Source organism: Pristiophorus japonicus, chromosome 2, assembly GCF_044704955.1.
Source record: "Pristiophorus japonicus isolate sPriJap1 chromosome 2, sPriJap1.hap1, whole genome shotgun sequence".
NCBI lineage: Eukaryota > Metazoa > Chordata > Chondrichthyes > Pristiophoridae > Pristiophorus > Pristiophorus japonicus.
Window position 1 is genome coordinate 306,578,337 of NC_091978.1, and position 24,956 is coordinate 306,603,292.

General features: G+C 46.3%; 1 protein-coding gene across 1 annotated transcript in view; it reads left to right on the plus strand.

The window, feature by feature from the left end:
• The window catches only part of gucy1b1 (guanylate cyclase 1 soluble subunit beta 1), a 185,780-nt gene that overhangs the window by 154,484 nt on the left and 6,340 nt on the right, over window positions 1–24,956 (plus strand). Inside the window, exon 8 of the mRNA XM_070862479.1 lies at window positions 6,465–6,605. Coding sequence (XP_070718580.1) covers window positions 6,465–6,605 — 141 coding nt within the window. The remainder of the gene's footprint in view (window positions 1–6,464; window positions 6,606–24,956) is intronic.

Here is a 24,956-nt window from a genome sequence, read left to right on the forward strand (position 1 = left end):
GGCATGGGGATGGGAACCTGAAAATAGATTTAGTAGGAAGGGGAGTAACGATGAAATTGGAAAGCAAAAATGTAGAAAGTGAATTTGAAGGACTGAGGAAACAAGGGCTAGAAAGTTGACAACAAGGAGGTCTGCTGTACTAAATGTTATATACTTCAATGCAAGGTGTATAGCGAATAAGGCAGGTGAGCTGAGAGCATAGGTAGACACTTGGGAGTATTATATTATAGCTCTTACTGAGACATGGCTGAAAGAAGGGCAGGTATGGCAGCTCAACATTTCTGGTTACAGGATCTTCAGACTGGATAGAGAGGGCGTAAAAAGCGGGGTGGGGGGCACGGTATTGATTAAATAAACTATTACAGCTGTGAGGAGGGATGATATCTTAGAGGGATCATCAAACAAAGCCATATGAGTCAAACTTAAAAACAAAAAAGGGGCGATCGCACTACTGGGAGTGTACTGTAGACCCCCAAACAGTGAGGGGGAGATAGAAGAGCAAATATGTAGGCACATTTCTGAGAAGTGCAAAAACTGTAGGGCAGTAATAGTAACAGATTTCAACTATTATAATATTAACTGGGACAAAATTAGTGTGAAGGGTTTAGAGGGTATGGAATTCCTAAAATGCATTCAAGAGAACTTTTTTTGCCAGTATGTCGCAAGCCCAACACGGGAGGGAGCGGTTCTGGATTTAGTATTAGGGAATGAAGCTAGGCAGGAGAGCATTTAGGTGCTAGTGACCACAATTCAGTCAGAGTTAAGGTAGTTATGGAAAAGGACAAGGATAGACCAGGAATAAAAGTTCTATATTGGGGAAAAGCCAACTTTGCTAAGCTGAGGTCATTTGGCCATTGTGGACTAGAAACAGCTACTTGAAGGTAAATCAGTGTCAGAGCAGTGGGAAACATTCAAGGAGGAGATCTGGAGGGTTCAGGCCAAATATGTGCCCTTAAAGAAAAAGGGAGGTACTAACAAATCTAAGCCCCTTGAATGGCGAGGGACATACAGGGTAGGATAAAGAAAAAAAGGGAGGCTTATGACAGATACCGAGGGCTAAATACAGCAGAATCTCTCGAGGTGTATCGAAAGTCCAGGCGTGAAATTAAAAAGGATGTTAGGAAAGCAAAGAGAGAGCATGAAAAATTCTTGGCAAGTAAAATCAAGGAAAACCCAAAGATGTTTTATATATATATTAAGAGCAAGCAGATAACTAAAGAAAGGGTGGACCTATTAGAGACCATGAGGGTAATCTGTGTGTGGAGGCGGAAGATGTTGGTATGGTTCTTAATGAATACTTTGCACCTGTTTTCACAAAAGAGAGGGGTGATGCAGACACTACTATCGAGGAGAAGAAGTTTGAAATATTAGATGAAATAAACATATTGAGAGAGGACGTATTAAGGGGTTTAGCAACTTTGAAGTTGAATAAATCACCAGGCCCGGATGAAATGTATCCCAGGCTGTTAATTGAAGCAAAAGAGGAAGTAGCAGAGTCTTTGACGATCATTTTCCAATCCTCTTTGGCTTCAGGTATGGTGCCAGTAGACTAGAGGATGCTAATGTGGTACCTTTGTTTAAGAAGGGAGAAAGGGATAGACCGAGTAATTACAGGCCAGTCAGCCTAACCTCAGTGGTGGGAAAATTATTGGAAAAAATCCTGAAAGACAGGATAAATCTTCATTTAGAAAGACACAGATTAATCAAGGACAGTCAGCACAGATTTATTAAGGGAAGGTTATGTCTGACTAACTTGATTGAATTTTTCGAGAAGGTAACCAGGAGAGTTGATGAAGGCAAAGTGTATGATAGAAACATAGAAATTTACAGCGCAGAAGGTGTCCATTTCGGCCCAATGTGTCCGCGCCGGCCGACAAAGAACCACACGGTCCTTGGTCAGCAGCCCTAAAGATTACAGGTAAACCTATGAACAATGACGGAAAGGCAAAGAGCACCCTGCTCAACCAGTCTGCCTCACCACAAATGCGACACCCCTTAGACTGAAACATTCTACACTTCACCCCCAACTGGAGCCATGTGATCTCCTGGGAGAGGCAAGAACCAGATAAAAATCCAGGCCAATTTAGGGAGAAAAAAATCTGGGAAAATTCCTCTCCGAATATAAGAGCAGGGAGGTTATGCTTAAATTGTATAATACTTTGGTTAGGCCCCAGTTGGAGTACTGCATGTAGTTCTGGTCACCGTATTATAGAGGGTGCAGAGGAGATTTACTAGAATTCTGTCTGGAATGGAGAATCTTAGTTATGAGGACAGATTGGATAGGCTGGATTTGTTCTCATTGGAACAGAGGAGGTTGAGAGGAGACCTCATTGAAGTGTACAAAATATTGAGGGGATAGTAAGGGTCTATTTCCATTGGTGGAGGAGTCTATTATGAGGGGGCATAGTTTTAAGGTGATTGGTGGAAGGTTTAGAGGGGATTTGAGGGGAGGGTTGTGGGGATCTGAAACTCGCTGCCTGGAAGAGTGGTGGATGCAAAAACCTTCACTACTTTTAAGAGATGGTTGGATGGGCACTTAACCTGCAGAGTTACGGACCTAGAGCTGGTAATTGGGATTAGACTGGATAACCTTTTGTTGGACGGTGCAGATATAATGGTAAGTACTGCAGGGAATAGAATACGGCCAGGGTGATCTCCTGGACTAGTATCGATCGCCTAGATGGGTCGGAGAGGAATTTTCCCAGATTTTTTCTCTCTAAATTAGCCTGGGTTTTTAATCTGATTTTTGCCTCTCCCAGGAGATCACATGGCTCCGGTTGAGGTGGAGTATATAATGTTTCAGTATAAGGGGTGTCGCAGTTGTGTGAGACGGACTGGTTGGGCTAGGTGCTCTTTGCCTTTCCATCATTGTTCATAGGTTTATATGTAACCTTTAGGGCTGCTGACCAAGGGTCATGCGGCTCTTTGTCGGCCAGCGCGGACACGATGGGCCGAAATGGCCTCCTTCTGCGCTGTAAGTTTCTATGTTTCTATGTATTTACATCAGCAGTTGCATTACCACAGTAGTCCATGAGGTGGAGCAGTAGTCCACTAGGATGAGCTCTATTACACAGAGTTTAACACCTTAACAAGCAGGAATTGAGCCTCTTGTCCCTTGTACGAAACACATTTTCTACCTGTATAAATATGCTGAGCAGAAATCAAATGTGGTGGAGTGCAGGAAATCAATATTGACGTTATCTGAAGATACTACCATGGACATATTTGGCCTGTAGAAAAGTTGGTACATATACAGGCATCAAAAATGTTTATTGGCTGTAATAAAGGCCAGCTGAAGTGGAAGTGTGGTGGAAGCCATATCCAAAATAATTCAAAACTAGCAGACATATTAAGTTGAGAGGATCTCTCACTAGTAATTAGCTCAACTGGTACTTTTATCCCACTGTATTCTGCAAATTAGCAATAAAAGCACAAAAGGGCTTCTTAGGCTTTTTTCTGGCACTGAAAGGCCATTCTTTCCATATGTGTAGAGGGCTGCCAACTCTGATTGGAGGCATTCCTGGAGATTTGATCACATGACATTTGACTGTGTCACATCTGATCACATGACATCTGCAAATATTATTATATTTACCTCATCAAGATTGATTACACTGCAGTTGAATATCTTTGCTTGTGGTTTTGCGGCAGCAGCAGTAGTGCGAAAAGTGCCATAAACCAGGAGGCCACCTCTGGGCTGGCGAAGAGGGGAAACTGAGGGTAAGGAAGAGGGGACACTGAGGATGAGGAAGAGGGGATCTGAGGGTGAGGAAGAGGACAAATCAAGGGTGAAGCAGTGATTTGTAGGGAGGAACCAGAGGTGGGCGGTACTTTGATTCCACCAGTAACTCACTGAAATTGAACTGTGAGCCTCAGTTTGAGCTGATCTTTACTTGGACTTCACACATCAAAGCCGGCTGCCACAGAGCAACCTGAACCAAACAAGTGATTGCACAAAGGGCAACAGGCTCGGTGTTTGGGTACATCTCTCAGGGCACAGCATCCTAAACTTTGCTCAGCAGCAACATTTCTAAACCACTCCCTGGGATTGGACTCAATAATGGGGAGTTTTCATACAATTACAGAAATTGCAACATAGGAGGAGGCCATTTGACCCCTGGTGTTGAAGATCTTTTATATTCCTCCTTTTCAAATACTTGTCCCATTCCCTTTTAAATGATGTTCCAGGCTTTACCTCAACAGCCTGTTATGTCGAGCATCTCAAGTTCTAATAGCCCACACTTCAAGACCTTTTCTTCTTCCTTGGTACTTCCAGTGTGGTGTCAAGAGCTCTCTTCTCCCTTCCGCTCCTGACTCTCCCGTTACTCCTAATTCACCCGCTACTCCTGACTCATCCCCCACTCCTGACTTCCCTCCTTCCGCTACTCCTGATGCTCCCCCCCCACACTCTTGACTCGCTCGCCACTCCTGACTCCCCCCCCCACTCCTGACCCTCTTCCCTCCCCTCCACTCCTGACTCTCCCCCCCGCTCCTAAATCTCCCCTTCAACTCTTGAATCTATCCCCACTCCTGACTCTCTCCCCCCAAGCCTTGACCCGTTCCCCTCACTTCTGACCCTGTTTCTGCACTCCCGACTCTTTCCCCACTCCCGACTCTCTTCCCACTCTTCACATTCTCCCCTCACACTTGAATCTCCCCCACTCACAACTGACTCTACCCCACACCTGACTCTCTTCCCATGCTCGCGACTCTCTCCCCCACTCCGGACTGTCTCCGCCCCCGCTCCCGACTCTTTCCCCCGCTCCAAACTCTCCCCCACACTCCTGACTCAATTCCCCATTCCTGACTCTCTTCCCCCACTCCTGACTCTCCCCCCATTCCCCCGACTCCCCCCCCCCACTCCTGGACCACCCCACACCTGACCCCCCCCCCACTCCCAACTCTCCCCCCCCCTCCTGGATGATCCCCCACACCTGACCCCCCCCAACTCCTGACTTTCCCTCCCCCCACTCCCGACTCCCCCCCTTCCCGACTTCCCCCACTCCTGCCCACCCCCCTTACTCCTGACTCAAACCCCGCTCCTGACTGCCCCCTGCTCCTGACTCTTTCCCCCCCCCCAGTCCTGACATCCCCACTCCTGACTCTCTCCCCCATTTCTGACTCCTCCACTCCTGATTCACTTCCCCCTCACTCCCAACTCTCCACTCCTCACTTCCATATCTTCCCTCCCATTCCCAACTCTCTTGCCCCACACTTTAAACACCCTCCCCTCCACTCCGAACTCACTATGGCGGCAGGCGGTGACATCACGTAGCTGGGTTTGGGGAGTACTGCTGCGGTGGGTAATATGAAGCGCAAAGATCTCCTGGCTGTGAGTAGCTGTGCCTGAGCGAACCATGCCTCATTCTCCTTAGGAAAATGGTAGGGTTAGCAATCCAATATGTGCACCACTGGTTTTACAGCTTTAGAAATATAGCTTTACAAATCTATATGGCAATTTAGTTTACATTGCCAGACTCAATAATTACTGTGAGCTACTATCTCTGACAATGTTATCAGAATTTACAGTATAACAATAAGTATATCTAAAAAATTGAACTGAAATAGGTTATGAAAGGATGATTAAATCTGAGGCTAAACTGGACTGTTGCAACCTCGGTGTCCTATCTGACCCTGAGCTTCCAACTCCAAAACCTTTCCATCACCAAAACCTCGGTAATATCGCCCATTTTTGCCTCAACTCATCTGAGGCTGAAACTCTCATCTATGCTTTTCTTACCTCCTGACTTGACTATTCCAGTGCTCTTCTGGTCGGCCTCCTATCTTCCACCCTCCATAAACTTAAGCTCATCCAAAACTCTACTACCTGTATCCTAACTCGCACCAAAGCCCGCTCACCCAACAGTGGCTCTTGGTCCAGCTACTCATTGATTTTAAAATTCTCATCCTTCTGTTCAAGTCGCTCCATGGCCACACCCCTCCCAACTCTGAAACCTCCTCCAGCCCTGTAACCTTCCAAAAATTCTGCATTCCTCCAATTCGGGCCTTTTGTACATCCCCGATTACCTTTGCCCCACCATTGGTGGCCGGTCCTTCAGCTAGTTAGGCCCTAAGCACAGCAAATTACTCCCTATACCACGCCACCTCTTTTTCCTTCTTTAAGATGCTTCTTAAAACCTACCTCTTTGACTAAGCTTTTGGTCACCTGTCCTAATATCTCTTTATATGGCTTGGTGTCAAATTTTGTCTGATAACACTCCTGTAAAGTTCCTTTTGGTGTTTTGCTGTGTTAAAAGTGCTATATAAATACAAGTTGTTATTGTTGAAAGTTTTTTTCAAGGCTCAGACTTTAAAAGGAATATATACTGATGGTGACTCACCTGCTTTAAATTTATGTTACAATTGAAAGGATTGCAAGATTTAGTATCTCTGCTATTTTAAGATTGATCATTATTTTAGCAAGCAACTTTTAAGGAGTCTGGTCTTTGCCCTTATTTATTCAGGTGGAGACAGTTGGGGATAAGTACATGACTGTGAGTGGCCTGCCAGAGCCATGTGTCCATCATGCTCATTCCATATGCCACCTTGCTTTGGACATGATGGAGATCGCAGGACAAGTGAAGGTTGATGGAGAACCTGTACAGGTTAGTTGTGTAAAGCTATGAACTTACAAAAACTGGTCATCTTTAACTTTTCTGTGGTCCATTTAATATAATAGCTGATCTTCAGTGGCATCCTTCATGAACAAAACAAAAACTCTCTTCCTCACTGCTTGTCTGCCTAATTGCCCACTCTCCAATTTTTTCTGTCTCGCTCTGTCATTTGTTTGTCTTCCACTTTTTCTGCCTCACTTGTGCTATCTGTAGAAGTTGCAAATATTTTCTTCCATTGTTTTTGTACCCTAGATATTATTGTTTGTGATATTATTTTAACGTGCTTGTGTGTGACACCATTTATTTTCTATTTTAGTGAAGTCTTTTAAAACCTTTCAAAATTTAAATGTTTGTTCACTAATATCATTAACAGTCATTGTAGGTTTGCATTTCTGTCTCTTATTTTTTTTTCTTGTTCTTTCTCTTTCTCTCCTGTCTTCCTTTCCTTCTGTCCCTTTTTTAATGCTTGTACTCTCTATGCCTCTCAGAGACATTTTACCTTTTTCTCTCTATTTATCTTTTCGCTCTTTTTCTGTATGTCTCTCACTCTATATGACTCCGATAGATTTCCTTTCTCTTGCTCTGTATCTCTCTTTTTTTTCTGTGTGTCTCTTTTTTCAGTACATCTCAGTCTTGTTTTCATCTCAATAACAAAATGCTGCGGATGCTTAATCTGAAATAAAAACAGAAAATGCTGGAAATACTCAGCAGGTCAGGCAGCATCTGTAGAGAGAGAAACAAAATTAACGTTTCAGGTCTGTGACCCTTCGTCAGAACTGGAAAAAGTTAGAGATGTAACAGATTTTAACCAGGTTCAGAAGCAGAGAATTCAGGGGAGAGGGGAGGAAAGAACAAAATGGACAGTCTGTGATAGGGTGGAAGGCACAAATGATTAAATGCTGCAAAATGGGAATGGCAGAATCATCAACAGCTGCCGCCTGGAAAAAATAGGTTATGGTCTGAAATTGTTGAACTCGATAATGGTGCAGAAATCCCGGTTTCTTGTTCCCGCGGGCGTTCGACTAAAAATAGGAGAAAAGATGCGCACTTACCTTTTGGTCGAACGCTCACCAGAGATCCCGGTCCTGAGGCCTCCTCTTTTTGCGCAACGGAGCGCGTTCACGTTGGGACGTCCGTAGGAGTCACGTGGGCCTGGACACCCAATCACGGTAAAGTATTTTCTCAAATCATAGTAATACGAGTTTCGTAAGTCTGAAATTTTTATTACTATGAATGAGAAACACCCCCAAACACTACATAAAACATTTTTAAAAACTCACATAAATACATTATAAAAATTAAAGTTAATAGAAATGTTTTGAAAAAAAATATTTGCCTATTTTTAAAAAAAGTTTTAATTATGGTTTAAATAAAATTACCTAAGTGGGCAGGGGTTTTAACATAAATATGTATTTTAAAATTTTATTTTTATATGTTTTTGATATGTTTTTAAACTCTTACGCAGGTAAAAGTAGACTATGCGCCTGCTTTTACCAGGTGCAAGAGTTTTCAGGATATTTGCAGGGTAAGAGATGGACAAATACCCAATCTCTGCCGTGGGAATGTCCTTCTCCCCGAGATGTGGTCATCTGTCAAGCCAGAAACTTGACAGATCGGAAAAGCCGGTTTTCAGTGCATGCGCATTGCGCGCCTAAAACCGACTTTTCCAATGCCTTCCCGGATCTGTACACACTCTGTACAGACCTGGGGAGGCAGGAATTTCAGGACCGTTGAGTCTAGAAGGCTGTAAAGTGCCTTACATCTCTAACGTTTTCCAGTTCTGATGAAGGGTCACAGACCTGAAACGTTAACTCTGTTTCTCTCTCCACGGATGCTGCCAGACCTGCTGAGTATTTCCAGTATTTTCTGTTTTTATTTGTTTTCCTCTCACCTGGAGCCACACTTGGAGGTCTGACCCTCCGAAGTTGCCTAAACAATCTCTCCCTTGGTATAATTGAGTGTGCCAGGACCTGGGTCGACAATGCGTCTCTACTCTAGGCAGATGGACCTGTTATTGATGTCATGCTGGATGTGGATCCATTGATTGACCATTATTGGAATATCTGGGAGCGCCTGCAACACATTTGGGCTACAGACAAACTGGTTTAGAACCTGCAGCTGGAGTCTGGTGTGTGGGACTGGGAGAAAGCAGAGCGGCTAGGGCAAGGATGGAGGTGTAGGCAGGGGAATGAAGCATAGAGACCAGAGGGTATTAGGAAGCCAACCCTGGAGCTCCAGCTTGGAGACAACACGGAGGCTGATCTGAAAAACAAACAAGCTCTGAAACCACAATCGGAAGTTAGTTAATTTAATGAGTTATCAAGCAGTGATATCAAATTGATTGATCAGATTGCAAAGCTTTGGATAACACAGGAACTTTAAAGAAACAGTTGAAAAAAGTGATGCCCAACTCGTGGGGATGTTTTTAGCATTTTCTACCTCAAAAGTAGTAATCCCATGCCATGCGCTTGTGAATAAAGAAATAGGAGGATAGAGCAGATGAATGCGTGGTTGGAGAGATAATGCAGGAGGAAGGATTTCAGATTCCTGAGGCATTGGGACCGATTCTATGGGAGGTGGGACCTGTACAGGCCAGACTGGTTGCACCTCAACAGGGCTGGGACCAATAGCCTCATGGTGAGGTTTGATGATGCTGTTGAGGAGGGTTTAAACTAGCTTGACAGGGGTATACAGTTCAGAAGGGAGAGAATCAAAGTTGGAAATGGAAGGCAGTAAACTAGTAAGTGAGTTTGGAAGACAGGAAAAAAAAAGGCTAGAAAATAGACAATAAATGGGTTGGGCAGTGCTGGAATATTGTGTCCAGTTTTGATCTCCTAATCTGAGGAAGGACATTCTTGCTATTGATGGAGTGCAGCGAAGGTTCACCAGACTGATTCCCGGGATGGCAGGACTGACATATGAGGAGAGACTGGATCGACTGGGCCTGTATTCACTGGAGTTCAGAAGGATGAGAGGGGATCTCATAGAAACATATAAAATTCAGATAGGACTGGACAGGTTAGATGCAGGAAGAATGTTCCCGATGTTGGGGAAGTCCAGAACCAGAGGACACAGTCGAAGGATAAGAGGTAAGCCATTTTGGATTGAGATGAAGAGAAACTTCTTCACTCAGAGAGTTGTTAACCTGTGGAATTCCCTACTGCAGAGAGTTGTTGATGCCAGTTCATTGGATATATTCAAGAGGGAGTTAGATATGGCCCTTATGGCTAAAGGGATCAAGGGATATGGAGAGAAAGCAGAAAAGGGGTACTGAGGTGAATGATCAGCCATGAACTTATTGAATGGTGGTGCAGGCTCGAAGTGCCGAATGGCCTACTCCTGCACCTATTTTCTATGTTTCTATGTTTCTATGGTACATACTTCAATGCAAGGAGTCTACTAAATGAGGTTGATGAGCAGAGGACACAGATAGACATGTGGAAGTACGATAACATAGTTAACACTGAAGCATGGCTGAAACAAGGGCAGAAATGTCAGCTCAACATTCCTGGTTGCAAAGTTTTCAGATGATAGAGAGGGCGATTAAAAAGAAGGGTGTAGTCGCAATATTGGTTAAAGAAACAATCACAGCTATGAGGAGGGATGATATGTTAGAAGGATCATCAAATAAGGCCATATGGGTTGAACTGAAGAACAAAAAAGGGGAAAGCACACTGCGAGGAGTGTGTTAGAGACTCCCTAATAGTCAGAGGAAGAGAGAAGAGAAAATATATAGGCACATTTCTGAGAAGTGCAGAAAAAAATAGGACAGGATTAGTAGGGGATTTCAACTATCCTTCTATTAACTGAAATAGAACCAGTGTGAAAGGTATAGAGGGTGCAAAATTCTTAAAATGCATTTAAGAGAACTTTTTTAACCAGTACATAACAAGCCCAACAAGAGAGAGGGACTGTTCTGGACTTAGTTTTAGGGAATTAAGCTGGGCAGGTGGAAGGTGGAGAGTATTTTGGTGATAGTGATCATATTAGATTTAGCGTAGCCATGCAAAAGGACAAAGATAGACCAGAGTACTAATTCTCAATTGGGGAAAGGCCAATTTTACGAAGCTGAGATGTAATTCAGCAAAAATGGACTTGAAACAAATATTTGAAGGTAAATCAGTGTCAGAACAGTGGGAGGCATTCAAGGAGGAGATAGTAAGGGTTCAGAATAAATATATTCTCACAAAGAAAAAGGATGGGAGCCCCCTGGATGTCAATGGGCATATAGGGTAAGGTAAGGCGAAAAAAGGAACCGTATGTCAGATATCTAGAGTTAAATACTGCAGAAAGCCTAGAGGAGTATAGAAAGTGCAGAGAAGAAATGAAAAAGGAAATTAGGAAAGCAAAGAGAGGGCATGAAAAATATTGGCAAGTAAAATCAGGGAAAACCCAAAGATGTTTTCGAAATAAATAAATAGCAAAAGGATAACTAAGCAAAGAATAGGGCCTATTAGAGGCTAAAAAGGTCATGTGTGTGTGGAGGCAGAAGATGTGGGTATTGTTCTTAATGACTACTTTGCGTCTGTCCTCATAAAAGAGAGGAACGTGCAAACATTGTAGTCGAGGCGGAGGAGTATGAAATATTAGATGTGATAAACAATAGTGAGAGTGAATATATTAAGGTGTTTAGCATCCTTGAAAGTAGATAAAATCACCAGGCCCGAATGAAATAGATCCCAGGCTGTTAAGAGAAGCAAGGGAGGAAATATTGGAGACTCATTTTCCAACCCTCTCTGGCTACAAGTGTGGTGCTGGAGGACTTGTACGATTTAAAAAAAAAGGAATAAGCAATAGACCGCGTAATTACAGACTAGTAAGCCTAACTTCGATGGTGGGCAAATTATTGGAAAAAATTCTGAGGGATAGAATTAATCATCATTTAGAAAGCCACAGATTAATCAAGGACTGTCAGCAAGGATTTGTTACGGGAAGATCATATCTGACTAACTTGATGGAATTTTTTGAGGAGATAACTAGGAGGGTCGATGAGGGTAGTGTGTTTGATGCAGTCTACATGGATTTTAGCAAGGCTTTTCACAAGGTCCCACATGGCAGACTGGTCAGAAATGTAAAAACCCATGGGATCCAAGGGAATGTGACAAGTTGGATCCAAAATTGGCACCGTGGCAGGAAGCAAAGGCTAATGGTCGATGGGTGTTTTTGTGACTGGAAGGCAATTTCCTGTGGGGTTCTGCAGGGCTCAATACGTGGTCCCTTGCTTTTTGTGATATTTATCAATGATTTAGCTTTTTGTGGTCTATATCAATGATTTAGACTTCAATGTAGGGGCCATGATTAAGATGTTTCCAGATGATACAAAAAGTGGCCATGTGGTTGATAGTGAGGAAGAAAACTGTAGATGCAGGAAGATATCAATGGACTAGTCAGGTGGGATGAAAAGTGGCAAATGGAATTCAATCCAGAGAAGTGTGAGATAATGCACGTGGGGAGTGCTAACAAGGCAAGTGAATAAACAATAAATTGTCTGATACTGAGATGTGTGGAGGAATAGAAGGACCTTTGAGTACACCATCAGAAACCAAGGGAAAGTAGACAATGGCAGGGCTAGGGGAGAGGAGCTACCAGCAGCCGTTGAAAGAGTGTTTGAACGGGGCGCTGCAGCAAGACAGGACAGTCCCTTTCACTGTTCCAACTCTGGTGATAATTCTGGAATGTTTGACCATATGACACATGACCATGTGACATTTGATCACATGACACCTGATCATGAGCCCATTCCCCAGTCCCTGTCGCTCCCCTCCAGCACCCATTCCCCAGTCTCCCTCCCCCCAGCACCCAGTCCCCAGTCTCCATCAACCCTCTAGGCCACATAACCCAACTCTCCCCAGCACCCATTCCCTCGTCTCACTCTATCCCCCACAGCCCCCATTACCCAGTCCCCCTCTTTCCTCAGCTCCACTCCCTAATTTCCATCTCTCCCCCGAACACTCATTCCTCATCTCTCCAACCCAGCCCCCGTTTGCTCGTGTCCCCCTCTCTCCAGCAGCCCCCATTTCCCATCTCCATCTCCCGCTCCCCCCCCCACCCCGAGCTTGCATTTCCCAGTCCCTCTCTCACTCCTAGCCCCCATTCCCCAGTCTCCTTCTCTCCCCCATTCCCAGTCACCAGCTCCCTGCAGCCACCATTCCACATCTCTCCCCGATTGCCAACTCCTGAGCTCTCCCCATGACTGACGACGATCGAGTGTTCACGTCACATTAGCGGTCCTGGTGCTCTGCGGCGGTTGCAGGTGATGTCACCGGGGCAGAGGCTGGAAATTACACTACACAGTGGAGCCTGGTGCAACTGGCACCTGAATGAAGACTGAAGGGAAAGTAGAGCAGTGTGCTGTGCTTTAAGTTGGTTCTTTAAAGGCTGGCAGAGGGGAGATCTGATTGAGGTATATAAAATTATAAGGGGCCTAGATAGAGTGGATAGGAAGGACCTGTTTCCCTTGGCAGAGGGGTCAACAACCAGGGGACATAGATTTAAAGTAATTGGGAAGAGATTTAGAGGTGATATGAGGGGAACTTCCTTCACCAGAGGGTAGTGGGGGTCTTGAACTCAGTGTCTGAAAGGGTGGTAGAGGCAGAAACCCTCACCACAGTTAAAAAATACTTGGATGTGCACTTAAAGTGCCATAACCTACATGGCTATGGACCGTGAGCTGGAAAGTGGGATTAGGTTGGATACCCCTTGGTCGGCCGGCATGGACACAATGGGCCAGAATGACCTCCTTCCGTGCTGTAAATTTCTATGATGATTCTATGACTATAGTTCGTAATTTGTAAGTGTCTGGTTTCAGAGTGCCTCTTGTATATTTAACCATGTAACTTATTTGATTCTCTCATTAAGTGTCTGTTTTTTTGAAATATCTGTTTTTTGGAAGTGTCCATTTATACAAGTTTCACGGTAATACATTTTGGATATTAGACTAGGGAAAGAAAATACATTTTAAATGGAATAGAGGAACAGAGGAGATCTTGATATGGAGATGCACAGGTTATTAAAGGTGGCAGTGCAAATAGATAGATCATAAAAAAGGAGGTTGAAAAAATGTCTTTACACAGAGGGTATTTTAAATCTGAAACTCGCTGCCACAAACTTTTTAAAGCAATGTCCTTAAATTATTTTAAAAGATAATTAGATACTCGCTTGAAAAAGAGTTATCTTAAAGGGTATGGGAAGTGAGTAGCAGAATGGTAGGTGGCTCATGGGAAGAAAAACACTGCCTCCAATTAATTGGCCATTTTTACTATAAGATTCTATGGGGCCAAAATACGGTAATAAATAAAGTTTCAGGTTAGAAATGGAGCGAGATGGTATCGGAGGCGCTAGTGGACTCTGGATCACTGCAGGGGTGCTATTACCAGAGCTGCACCCAATTTCGCCTGACTTTCATTCACTCATAATGAGGCTGCGGTCCATTCCACTTCTTAAAGGGTATGTCTTTCAGACTGTCCTTGGTCATTTTCATCAGTTGCTCAATTCCATCAGCTGCAACAAATCTTTCTCATGGCTGGATCAAGAGGAGCTGCAAGGGCCAGTCGCTTCAACGACCTTGCCTTGGATACATTGGTGGGGGCAGTCGAAGCCAGGAAGCAGGTTCTCTTGCCTCCATCTAGGAGGCCTATTCCCCAGGTTTTTAGGGCCATGTGGGCCAAAGTGGCTGTGGAGATGTCTGGCAGCACAGTAATCGACAGGATGCCCACCCAGTGTAGGAAGAAGTTCAACGAACTCAGTCGGGTGGTAAAAGTGAGTACATTTTTCCACAATTCTTACATACCAGTCTTTCAGCCTTTGTACACACTCTGCAAACCAGCACTTAACCCAGCAGGTAGCCACCAACCACCTGTGCCCATTCACAGTCACTGTTATGTGTGTAATGCACTTATGAATTACTCCATGAGGCAATGTGTTGTACTCAAACTGTAGTGACCTTGGTCCTTTATTCATAACTCCAGAGTGAGGCACAAGCATGGTGGGCAGCCTTTTATACTGGGCCCTACACACCTATGCAGGTGACCCTCAGGTCTCCCACCACAGTGCCCTCTGGTGGACAGCCTCTGTCACAGGGGCAGGAAATCCCGGTCTCCACCAGTTGCATCCTCTAGAGGTGCCAGCATAGTATATACACAGTGTAAACCTTATTGAGAGTACATCAGGTAAACAGTGACTACACAGAGTATATCTATAGTCTGCATATATAACATCACTCTCCCCCAAGTCCTTTGTGCCAATTACCTTTGCACTATATGCTCCGGCTTAGCTCTCCCCAGACTTATGTGCCAATAGCCCGTGCACCTTGGCTGTGCTTTGGCTTGGCTCTCTCCCTGTTAACCCCCAAGTCCTTTTGCCATAACATTGGGTAATGGTTACCAGTTTGGTTGGTTTGATGATGCAGTGGAGGTTCCAGTGGTTTCTAGGTGTGATCCATGTGTGTGTCCATGGCTACATACATCCAATTCCCCCCCCCCCCCCACCCACAGCGAGATCGTGCAGCAGGCACGTTACATTAACATACAGGATCAGACACAGTGCAAGTACAAAGAAAGGAAATTACAGTTTGTGTCATGACACCTTGGTTCAGTGACTTACATTTGTTACGTTTTGCGGTCGTGCGCCAGGATTGGATAGATTGCATTCATGGTTCCGTCATGGTAAGTACTGAGATAGCAGTACAGGTATGCGAGGACGCAGGTTCCAGAGCAAACAGATGGGGTCCTCTGATAGTGGTGCTGCGCCCCCTGCTAGCGGTTCGCTCACCTAGCCAGGACTCAGGGATTTTGCCATTGCTAGTGGTGGGCAGAGCCACAAATGTGTGTGGCCTCCCTGTCTTCATTGAGGGCTGCAGAATCTTCTGCCTGCTCCCTAATGGTGTTGCGAACCTGGCTGTTCCAGGTCCCGTTTGGGGAACTCGTTGGTTCTGACCTTTCACTCCTGGACATAGCGACTGGGTCTGGGGGCTGCACCGTCTCCACCCGGGTGGTGGGCAACGGCGGCCGACTGCGCGTATTGACGCCTTTTTCCTTTCCAGGTCCGTGGCGAATATTGCCATCGGGTGTTTGCAGCATGGGATAGACCTGGGGCAGGGTATCAGGATCAGTGCCTTCACCCTCCTCAGGTTGCTGGCCTATAACTTGTGGGGACACCTTGGGCAGGGCATCAGGATCAGCGCCTTTACCCTCCCGAATTCGCAGGCTTGCTACTTTTGGGGACACTCTATTCCCGACATCTCGCAACAACATTTTGTTCAAAATCTTAATCGGTTTGTTACATTGATTGCTATGCATACAATGTCTCTTTAAGTTCAGTTGGTTGCAGGTTTCCTTTAAGAGAACCCTGCTGGATTTACCACAATCAAATCCTTTGTTAGACACCACGTGTTGGTCCTTCAGCATTGCACCTCGTGATGTGGCCATGGCCATCTTTTTTTTCAGCCACGCTGCTCCTCGCTGCAGCAGAGACGCCATCTTGCCTCTGTCCTCGAGGTCGACTGCCTTGATCCTTCTCTCCTGCGATTCTGCCACAAAAGCTGGAAGAGTGCCTGTGAATTCAACCTTCCTCCCCAGGAGTCCTGCCACTGGAGCCAGGAAGGTACTTTTGGTTGTTCCGGTTGGATCATTACCACGTCGTTGTGATCAACGGTCTGTGCCTTAGGTGCTGCGCAGGTCTGTTCTCTGGTGCCTGGCTCAAGTGAAGGTGAGGTTTTGCTCTGCCTCTGAGTACAAGGGACATCGATTGCTGGAGTGAAGAGGTCTTCCCATTTCCACTGGATCTTCCTCATCCACCTTCTTCCGAGTAGCATTGGACAATCACCTGCAACAATCCACAGAGGTAACTTGTGCACCACACCATTCTGGATTAACTTACATCCCATAATGAAGATGTCTTGCAATGCTTCGTTGAGGTGCGTGCCAAAATCACATGGTGCCGCAAGTCTCCTGAGGTCGGCAGCATAATTTGCAACCTCCTGGCCCCCAGGTCTGCGGTGAGTGTAGAATCTGTGCCTGGCCATGAGGATGCTCTCTTTTTGTTTTAGTTGGTCGCGAATTAGTTCAGACAGCTCATCGTATGTCTTATCCTTGGCCTTCGTGGGTGCCAGCAAGTCCCTGACGAGGCGGTAGACCTTGGGCCCACAACTGGTCAGCAGTATAGCCTTGCGCTTCTCCGCCAATGTGTCCGTCTCCCCTGCCAGGTCGTTTGCCACGAAATATAGCTCGAGCCTTTCCGTGAAGGCATCCCAATCATCACCCTCTGCAAAGTCTTTTCGTGTGCCAAAGGTAGCCATAATCAAGTGAAAGTTCGAATTCTCATCTCTAGTTTTTATGTCTGTAATGTACTTATGAATGACTGCACAAGGCAAGGTGTTGTACTCAAACTTGTAGTGACCTTGGTCCTTTATTTGTAACTCCAGAGTAAGGCACAAGCATGGTGGGCAGCCTTTTATACTGGGCCCTGCACACCTATGCAGGTGACCCTCAGGTCTCCCACCGCAGTGCCCTCTGGTGGACAGTCCCTGCCACAGGAGCAGGAAACCCCAATCTCCACCAGTTGCATCCTCTAGTGGTGCCAGCACAGTATATACACAGTGTAAACCTTATTGATAGGGCATCAGGTAAGAAGTCTCCATCTTATGCAACTATACAGTAACTACACAGAGAATATATCTATTTTCTGCATATATAACAGTCACAGCCTCATTTCAGCCTTGCCTACATTCACACCGATTTAACCATGGCAGGCATATCACCCACAAATATAACTGGACTCTTAATCACACATCTTCCTTTCTTTTGCAGGCCAAGATGGCTCACAAGTACATGCAACAGCAGCAGACTGGAGGGGGGAGGCGCAATTAAGAAAGTTTACCAACTTGGAGGAGCGTGTACTGCAGCTCATTGGCTCGCAGGTGGTGGACCCCGTGGCTGCCGGAGACGTCGAGCCTGCGAGAGCACCAATGGTATGTAAACCCCCTCTTCTCATCCCATTTCCCATTAAAGCAGAAAGCCTTATCACTTTCCATTTCTCATTTTGTCTGCCTGCCTTGCTGCATTCCTTGCCTCCTGCCCTCACCTTAATGCGATTCTTGTGCCATTTGTGCTTTCAGATTCTGACACATCAGATGCTGAGCCTGTGCCTAAGACCCCAAACCCAGTCAGGAGGAGAAGAACAGGGGGAGGAGGATGAGGAAGGGGAGGAGGAGGAGCCAAGCAATGTAGCACGCACCAGCTCAGATACTGGCACAATGCACTCCTTAGAGCTTAGCTTAATACAGGGGTCTGCACTGGGTGATGCACCGGGGCCGAGCGGGTTGCAGTGGGAAAGGGAAGCTCGGAAGCTATCTACCCGGAGGGCGAGATGAGGACCTCGATGATGAGGCCTTCACACAAAGGGTGATGGCCATGCACTCCAACATGATAGGGGCAATGTAAGGGTGTCTGAGAGCCTGTTGCAAGTGGTCAGGAGCGTGGAGGAGTCTGCCTCCTGCATTGTCAACAGCTCAGCACACACCATGGAGCTCATCATTGCCAATGTGCAGACGATGGTGGACTCCCAAACAGATTGTGTGGATCCAGACCTTATGACATCTGTCATGGGCGATGTGGCAGCTTCCATTGTGGCACAGATGGAAGTGACGCAAAGTCTTGCTGCTGCAATCGCAATGATTGATTGCATGGATGCTCAAATTGCTCTCATGCAGTCTCCTAATGATGCCATGCAACATCTTGCTGATGTTATGCAGTCTCAGCTGCATGCCACGCAAGCCCTGACTGCTGCCATCGCTGTTGGATCCACCAGGGTCGACCGGGGATCACACGGTGTCGGAGCAACCCAGCAACATGTGCTCCATCAGATTGGTGGGAATGCTGTGAGGTGCTGCCCTGAGGGAGTGACACTGGGTCAGTGGAGCAGGAACCTGCTGTCCTCTCTCAAGATGACAGCATTTCTGATCCCTCCACTGTCACTCCACCATTGCACTTCTCCATGCCTGTCACCCAGCCACCCCAGCCTGGCACTGCCCAGCCTGTGGTTGGGCAGTCTGCAGCCGGGCCTTCCAGGCCCAGAGCTGGTCGAGGATGTTCTGGAAGGCCATCTGTAGTTTCTGCCCTGACACACAGCAGCCTACCACCAGCCATGCTACAGCCACAGGGGAGACACTGCGGAAAAGTAATAGGATAGGTAGTAGAAAAAGGGGCTACAAGTAAATGCATAAGGATGATAAATAATTAGAATGTAATACTTTTAATTATTGTGTGATAAATTGTGATTGGAATTTTTAATGTTTGCTTCTGTCTCACATTTCAGTGTTGGGGATTTGATATGGAAGGGCAAATTGATGTGGTGATGGGGATGTGCACAGAAATGGGGAAGTGGGTTGTAAATCAGTGAAACCAGCTCTGATGAGATGGTCGCGGACCTCCCTTGCAGGGTCAAACTGGACTCACCGCCTCCTCCGTCGCAGCTGCTCCTGCTCCTCCTCACCCTCCTGCTGCTGCTCCTCCTCCTCCTGGTCCTCCTCCTCCTGAGATGGAAGGGCTATGACTAGTGGCAATAGCTGTGTCCTCATGGTGGCGAGGTTGTGCAGCATGCAGCAGATGACGGCGAATAGGGGACACCCACTCAGCCGAGTACAAGAGGACTCCTCCCGAGCGGTCAAGGCAGTGGAACTGTTGCATCAGCACCCCGATGGTCTGCACAATGATGTTCCTGGTGGTGACATGGCTCACATTGTCTGAGTGCTGGGCAGGGGTTGCGGAGGGGAGTCATGAACCGGGTGCATAGCGGGTATCCCTTGTCTCCGAGCAGCCAGCCGCGAGCTTCATTTGGGGGCTGGAAGAGAGCTGGCACACCAGTCTGGTGCAGGATGATGGCATCGTGGCTGCTGCCAAGATAGCGGGCATTCACAGACATTATTCTGCATGTGTGGTTGCAAACCAATTGCACATTCAGTGTGTGGTAGCCTTTGCGGTTACGGAAGATCTCTGGATTGTGCTGTGGTGCCCTCAAAGCGACGTAGGTGCAGTCAATGACACCCTGCACCATGGGGAACACCACTATCCTGACTAATCCACTTGCACGCTTCTGCTCCTTCTCTTTGCTCTCTCTGAGATGTAGTGCCTCCTCCTTCTGTACAGAGCATCTGTCACGTCATGGATGACGCAATGGATGCCAAACTGGGAGATGTAGATATCTCCTGTTGCTCCCTGGAACGATCCATTGGTGTTGAAATTTATTGTCACCTTGACTGCCACTGCGAGAGCCGTCCTCACCCTGCTGTGAGGCTGCAGGTCTTGTTCGAGCAGATGGTACAGCTCTGTTACCACCTTCTTTATGAAATGCAGCCTGCGCACACACTTCTCAGTGAAATTGCTATATGAGAACTGGTGACGGAATACTCCTGCAGAGTAAGGCCTTCTGTTGTGAACCCTGTGGCGCCTTCTTCCTCTGCAAACATCCTGCTTTGCTTCTCCCTGTGCTTCTCTGTGCCTGTCCCTTTCCCTCTCCTTATGCCTCTCTCTCTGGCATGGTCATAGGCCTCTCCATGGGCCTCTGCCTGTGGTCCTCCCTCTCTTACTGGTAGCCTTCTTCTCTCTCTTTCGAAGTCTTTCCCTTTGTATTTGGCGGCGCCATTGTCTTTGCCGAAGCATCCTCTGATGGTGAAGTCGGAGCAGGCCAGCACAGACCCCCATGAAGCCACAGAAATTATGAAAGGTTCAGATTGATGTCAGTGAAGCAGGGGGAAAGGTAGGAGGCACAACAATGCTTGTTCAAAAAAATCGCTGCTGTCGCTTCACCAGCCACACTGCCTAACTCTTGGAAAGTTGGAAAAAGTCATGGCCGACAAAAAAACACTTCAAAGCATGTAAATATTGCTGGAGCATCTGGTTGTCGACTGCAACTTGCCAACTCCAGCTGCCATTGTCAGCGCCAAGTGCTGAACTCGGCAGCACGGGGCAATTTCAGTTCCGGGGCTCTAAGGAGATGATGCGCACGGCGATGACGTCATCATCATGTGCACCGCGGAGCAATAGGGTCAGAAGCAGGGTGCTACCTTAAAGTACCTGCGCAAAACCAGGGAGTAATTCTGTGCCGTGCAATTCTCTCGCCACACTCTGGCAATCTCTCTTTAGCGCCCTGTTAGCGCTAACGGCTGTTGCTAAAAGGAGCAATTTCGGCCCCAATGATTCTATGTCAGCTGCAATAATGGAATGGCAGCAACTTACATGTTGTGATACAAGAAATTAATCAGACAATCAAAAGTGTATATGTTGCAGCAATATTGGGCTGAATCTCAGTTTTGATATGCTGATTTGACATTTAAAGTGGTGTCACTGAAGAAAAGCAGCCAGCACATTTTTTATTGGCAATTTATTTTTCGCTCTTGCTTTTAAGGTGCACCACATGATTTAAAAAGCACTTTAAATTTTTAATGGATCAGTGTCAGAATATATTTAATATTTTGTTCACTGCTCAGTTTATAATTAAATATTTATGTCAGAAAATATTTCAGAAAGGTCATTGAAATCATTAAAGCTCATTTCTGTTGCAGATTGCAAAATAATTTTCCCTGTCTTGAAATTCAATCTATTTGGAATACTGGGGACCAAAACTCTTATGTTATTAAGTACAGGAGAAGGCCTGGTTTTCTCCATAATTAATATTCTGTTACTGAAATTGTGTGAATTTACAGTTTTGAAATAAGGAGAGAAGATGCGAATCCCAATGTAGTTTTTTTTTAACTCTTTGGAGTACAAGAGATAAGAATCAACCAAGATTGAAATACTTTTCTAAATAATTGTTATTATTGACATTAAGATACAACAGTTTTACAGTTGAAGATACTTACGACCTTAACCGGGAGTACAACTCAAAAGTCAGACTAATCAATTTGTCTGCTTCAGGAGACTGAGGGGCTAATTCTTCATCAACATCTCTTTTAATTGCTTCTTCTTCTGTCTCTTAGAAATCACTGTAAAATGACTGCTTTTATAACCTCTTGCTGCTGGAAGAACAGCCTGCTAGTGCTTATGGCAGTTTCTCACAGTTCCCTAGATCCAGCCGAACAGCCTTAATTGGTCTTAAATTTCAAAAATAAAGTAAATCTCTTTCTCTCTAAACAGTCTAAAGCAACAATAATTCCGTTCGAACTTGGTCAACGTTCCCAAAAACCTCTGATTCGTTGGTGCTTCGATAGAAACAATGGGCCCAAGTTTCGAGCCGCGCCTAGAACAGCGCAGTCCCGACCTGGACGCCCGTTTTTCGCGCCACAAAGTGCGCCTAAAAAAAACTTCCTGATTCTCCACCTCCCTGCAGGTCTTCCGGCCCTCGGCGCAGCGCAGCACGAGCTGTAGGGGGCGGAGCCAGGTCCCTGCGCTGAAAACAGTGCCGGGACCTCTGCACATGCGCGCTACAGTGGGCGCGCAAGTGCAGTAGCTCCAGGAGCCCGAAACTGTGTGGGAGGGGCCCGAAGCACGCAGCCCCTAGCCCTGGCTGAATGGCCTCACTGGGGCTGCGTGAATAATGCTCCTCCCACGGCCAGCTCCTGCTTCCTCCCGACCCGACTCGATTCCCGCTTCCCGCCACCACCCCCCCCCGCCACCGCCCCCGGACTGGACTTGACCCGACTCCCGCTTCCCCCCGCCCCACCTTGCCTCCGGACCCGACCCGACTCCCGCTTCCCCCCCCACCGTCCCTGGACCAGACCCGACCCGACTCCCACTTCCCCCCCACCCACCCCCCCCCCAGACTGGATCCAACCTGACCGCCCTCTCCCTCCCTCCCCCCGACCCGAACCGAACCGACCTCCCTCCCACCACCCCCCCGACCCGACCCAACGCCACCTACCTGTAAATCTGGTGCTGGGGACGGGCCCTGCCCGAAGTTTCGGGCCCGGCCCGTTCAGCCTCCCTCCCCCTTCTCCTTTCCCCCACACACCCATCTCCTTCTCCCTCCCCCATCTCCTCCCCTCCCATCTCCTTCCCCCCCATCTCCTTTCCCCCATCTCCTTTCCCCAATCTCCTTTTACCCATCTCCTTTCCCCCCCATCTCCTTTCCCCCCACCCATCTCCTTTCCCCCCCATCTCCTTTCTCCCCCTTCTCCCCTTTATCCCCTTCTCCCCCCCTTCTCTTCCCCCTTCTCCCCCCTCCCCCTTCTCCCCCCTCCCCCTTCTCCCCGATCCCTCCCCCTTCCCTCCCTCTGCTCCCCCCTCTCTCCCTCTACCACACTCCTCCCCCTCCCTTCGCTGTCAGAAACACAGACACTGACAGACAGAGAATGAGAGACATACACAGACAGACAGAGAGATAGAGACACTGACAAAGACACACTGTGGGGGGGGGGGGCACCCCAGCACGCTGTTGGAGGGCTCCCAGTGCTGCAGTCGGTAAGTAGAAAATGTTTTATTTATTGATTTTTTAAAAAATTATTTGTTATTAATTTTTTTTGATTGATTTATTGGTTGATTTATTGATGTATTTATCATTTATTATTGATGATGGCTCTTTATTTGTAAAACTGAAGTGTTTAATGTTTGTAAACTTCCCTTTAAACCACCTCCGTTCCCTACGCCTGATTTGTAACCTACGCCTGATTTTCTAAAGTGTAGACAAGGTTTTTTCCAGCGTACAAAAATCTTCACTTACTCCATTCTAAGTTAGTTTGGAGTAAGTTTTCACTGACGAAACTTTGAAAACAGGCGTAAGTGGCCGGACACACCCCCTTTTGAAAAAAAAATTCTGTTCCAAAGTGAAACTGTTCTAACTGACTAGAACTGGAGCAAACCAAATGACGAGAATTCCAATTTCTAAGATACTCCGTTCTACACCAGTTGCTCCTAAAAATCAGGAGCAAATCATGTGGAAACTTGGGGCCAATAGTTCTCAGTAGGCTATCGATCCCAAATCGACGCGCCATATTTCAATTCATCATGCTCTGTTATCAAGTCCATTCCTTTATTCATCCTGCGATCTGGGCGAGCATCGCCCCTCCAGTTCCCGCTGCATAAGCCTTACTTAGCCTTGCTTAAGAGCAGGTACCCAAAAGATCCATCTCGAGGGTTTCAAATCCATCTCTTAAGTCTTCCATAAATACAGGTATTAAAAATCCAAAATCCTTCACTGCGGTGTGGAATTCTGATGGTGTGTGGCAGGAAGATGGCGGGGTGGGGTTTAGAACTCCATGAGTTTCCACTAAATTTAAGATGAATGGAAAAATCAAATTGTGGGAGGGGAGATAGGAATGTTTTACTACCTTTTCCCCCATCTATATCCTGGTGGCAATTTTGGAAGCGTGCTTGGGTGTATTCCTGGAAACTCTGTGAATTCCACTGGAAATGCCTCTGATTGGCCAACAGAAACTATATCTGATGAGAGTAGGCTTTGGTTCTGTTCTGAGCCTAAAGTTGCCCAAAGGTTAAACAGTGGAATGGCAATTTATGGTTGGTACCAGGACCTAACATCGTGGGACAGTAGAAAGAATTTTAAATTACGTCCCTTATCTCTTTGGGCTGAGTGGCCTCTAGATTCTCCTCTTGGAGGAGCTGAGTACCGCTCCAAGTTAATGCTGGCTGTGCAGGGCCGTCACCTCTGTTGAATCACTGCAGGCAAGAATACCTGACACTATTACTTAAATGAGCCTGTTCCATGGAATTTTTATCCCATGATTTCCAAAAATGTAATTTTGTTAGTTGTTGGTAGGAGTAGGAAATGGTGTTAGTTAGGTGGTAAGATTGGGAAGTTGCATTGACTTTGTATTAATGGCACTGAACCCCAATTTGAATGTATTCATGAGGCTGCTGTCCGTATCAGACAGAAGCTTTAACTACCAGAAATTCACCCGCCCTGGATCAATATGTTGAGGAACCAATTAGCTGGCCATCCTAGACTGGGTGATGTGCAATGAGAAAGGACTAATTAGCAATCTTGTTGTGCGAGGCCCCTTGAGGAAGAATGACCATAAAATGGTAGAATTCTTTATTAAGATGGAGAGTGACATAGTTAATTCAGAGACTAGGGTCCTGAACTTAAGGAAAAGTAACTTCGCTGGTATGTGACGTGAATTGGCTAGGATAGACTGGCAAATGATACTTAAAGGATGGACGGTGGATAGGCAATGGCAAACATTTAAAGATTACATGGATGAACTTCAACAATTGTACGTCCCTGTCTTGAGTAAAAGTAAAACTGGGAAGATGGCTCAACCGTGGCTAACAAGGGAAATTAAGGATAGTGTTAAATCCAAGGAAGAGCATATAAATTGGCCAGAAAAAGCAGCAAACCTGAGGACTGAGAGAAATTTAGAATTCAGCAGAGGAGGACAAAGGGGTTAATTAGGAG